At 41.7% G+C, this 2,569-nt stretch overlaps 1 protein-coding gene across 1 annotated transcript; it reads left to right on the plus strand.

Annotated features, from left to right (window-relative positions):
• The first annotated feature begins 1,582 nt into the window (after positions 1–1,582).
• Positions 1,583–2,323, plus strand: LOC149244127 (inactive UDP-glycosyltransferase 79A6-like). Its single transcript, XM_089371433.1, has one exon. The coding sequence runs from the start codon at positions 1,583–1,585 to the stop codon at positions 2,321–2,323; it is 741 nt and encodes a 246-aa protein (XP_089227559.1).
• Positions 2,324–2,569: the final 246 nt, after the last annotated feature.

Genomic DNA, 2,569 nt, shown 5'->3' on the forward strand with positions numbered 1-2,569 from the left:
GCTTAGAATGAAAACAGTGGATGTGGTGTACATATTATCATGGATGATAATACGCAATATCAAATATGCTGGAATGGTGGTAGGGGCTCCAATATAAAAGCAGAGGCGATGGCTCTTGCTGGCCTTCTTTCCATAAGTCATTATCTAAATATTCAATCACTTCAGATTTATGGAGATTCAAAAGTCATTATTGATCATGTCACTCAGAAGCACCAGATAAAAAAACAGCATCTTGACGGCTGGCTGAATAGAATCATGGATATGTGGAGGAAGATGGAAGACTATACTATAAGTCATATTTACAGATCTCAAAATGTCTAGGCAGATATCCTATCTAAAAAGGGTCTTCTCACACAACCGGGCATCTGGAATATGGAGGTAATTTTTGAAGCTGAGAGATTTCCTATTCAGGAATTCTCTCTCCCTAGTTCATAGCACTTTTTGTCACTCAAAAGCCCAGGTATGTCTCTACTATTTCTATATTTTTGTATTTGTATATGCCACTATTTTGTCTTGCAGGTGGTAACAGATCTATATCCCTCCGAAATTTTGAGAATGTGGCATATTCTCCTCCATCATTCTATCATCAGTAATGTTTGAAAATGTGGCATATTCTCCTCCATCATTCTATCATAAGTAATGTATCTTTATACAGTGCATATATATTGTTTTTCTGAACACAGGAATATTGTGGATATATTGAATCAGTCCTATCTAGAGTTTATTGTATTCAGAATAGGTGAACTTATATTCAAAGATGATGTAAATATTTCATCGTTATATATCTTATATAATAATATTGAGCTTTTTTTTTCTGAAAAAAAAAAAAAAGTCCTATTTTGACTAGGCCAGATGAGCTAAAACAATGACGAATAAACTCACAATCTCTACATGCCATTCTAATTGAAAACCTTAAAAACCTAATCTATAAAAATAAATTTAACTTATATTAATATCATAACAGTATAATTACATAAATTCACAATCTCTACACACCATTCCAGTTGAAAAAACTTCAAAATCTAATTTATAAAAACTAAATTTAATTTATATTAATATCGTAATAGTATAATTACATTCGATAAGAGTATTATTCTAGTGAGACCAGCTTGAAACAATGTCCAAAAAATTCTCAATTTCCACGTCTATTAGTTGATAGAATCTTCATACGTTTAACTGCATCATGCGAAAGCCATCCTCTTAAGACTTCTTTAGGTTTTTTATGAAGAGACATAAATTGCAGATGATATAGTCTTCCCTCACAACCGTGAGATACGGTTAATGTAAAACAGAAACTCCTTGTGGTATGATGGACAACCAGATTGGAAAGAAGAGTCTTCATTTTCTGTTGTTTCCATGGCTGGTGTAGGGCCACATTAATCCCTTTCTACAGCTCTCGAAGGCTCTTGCAATCCACGGCCACACAGTCTCCTTTCTCTCCACTCCCGTTAACATCTCCAGAATCAGACCTTCCCTGCAACTTCAAGGGTGGCCGGGCTGGATCGATCTGCTCGAACTGCCATTACCGCCCACATAAGGCCTGACTCTGGGAGTCAAATGCACCGCAGACATCCCCATAGAAATGGCATTTGCGCTCCAGAAATCCATAGACGGCCTGGAGAAGCCGTTCGGAAGTCTCCTCAGGCAACTCTCGCCCGACTACGTTGTTCATAACTTCGCGCAGTATTGGGCACAGAACGTCACTGCTACGATGCACGTACCATCCGTCTATTTCACAGTGTATTCGCCGGCGATCTGCAGTCATTCCCTCCTCCTTTCCAGGTTATTGAACAAGGAAATAACCGCCGAAGATGTGGCCGCTCCGCCGCCCAGATTTCCATGTTCGGCGATATCGTTTAGGCTATACGAAGCGCGGGATATGTTAGATATGTACATAGGAATACCCGGTACTGTTACTGCGCCATATCGACTTGCTCAATGTGAGAAAGGATGCGTGGCCGTGGCCGTGGCCGTGAAATCCTTCTTTGAGGAGGACGATAAGTATATTCGTTATTTCCAGGAGACTATCAGAGTTCCCGTGCTCTCTGTGGGCCCGCTCATGCCCGTCTCTAAGCCCGGCCTGGACAACTGTGAGGGCTCCGACCTACTGGATTGGCTGGACCGGCAGAGGCCATCATATGTGGTGTTTGTGTCGTTTGGCAGCGAGACGTTTTTGTCGAGAGAACAAGCCCACGAACTAGCACTGGGTTTGGAGCCGAGCGGGCTCCCATTCCTCTGCTCACCGCCTGTTCCTCACTTCTTGGACAACGCCCGGGAATATGCCCTGGAGCTCATTCCCGAAGGTTTTGAGATTCAAACATAGGACCAGGGCCCGGTAGTCTGGGGTTGGGTGCCATGGAGGCGCTGAATTTCTGAGTGTTTTGTTGGAGTCACTTGTACCGAAACACACACGGGAAGCGTTGACTTTCTACATCGCTATTAACTGGGAGTCAACAATCTCCACCCAAGGTAAGCCCAGTGTGTTTAGAACTCGAGACCTCTGGCTCTTATATCACTTGTTGGAGTGACGATTACCATTACATCAAAACCCCAGGTGTTAATAAATAAA

The sequence above is a fragment of the Pinus tabuliformis genome, chromosome 8 (assembly GCF_031772625.1).
Source record: "Pinus tabuliformis cultivar Carrire ecotype Pingquan chromosome 8, CPIR1, whole genome shotgun sequence".
NCBI classification, from domain to species: Eukaryota; Viridiplantae; Streptophyta; class Pinopsida; order Pinales; family Pinaceae; genus Pinus; species Pinus tabuliformis.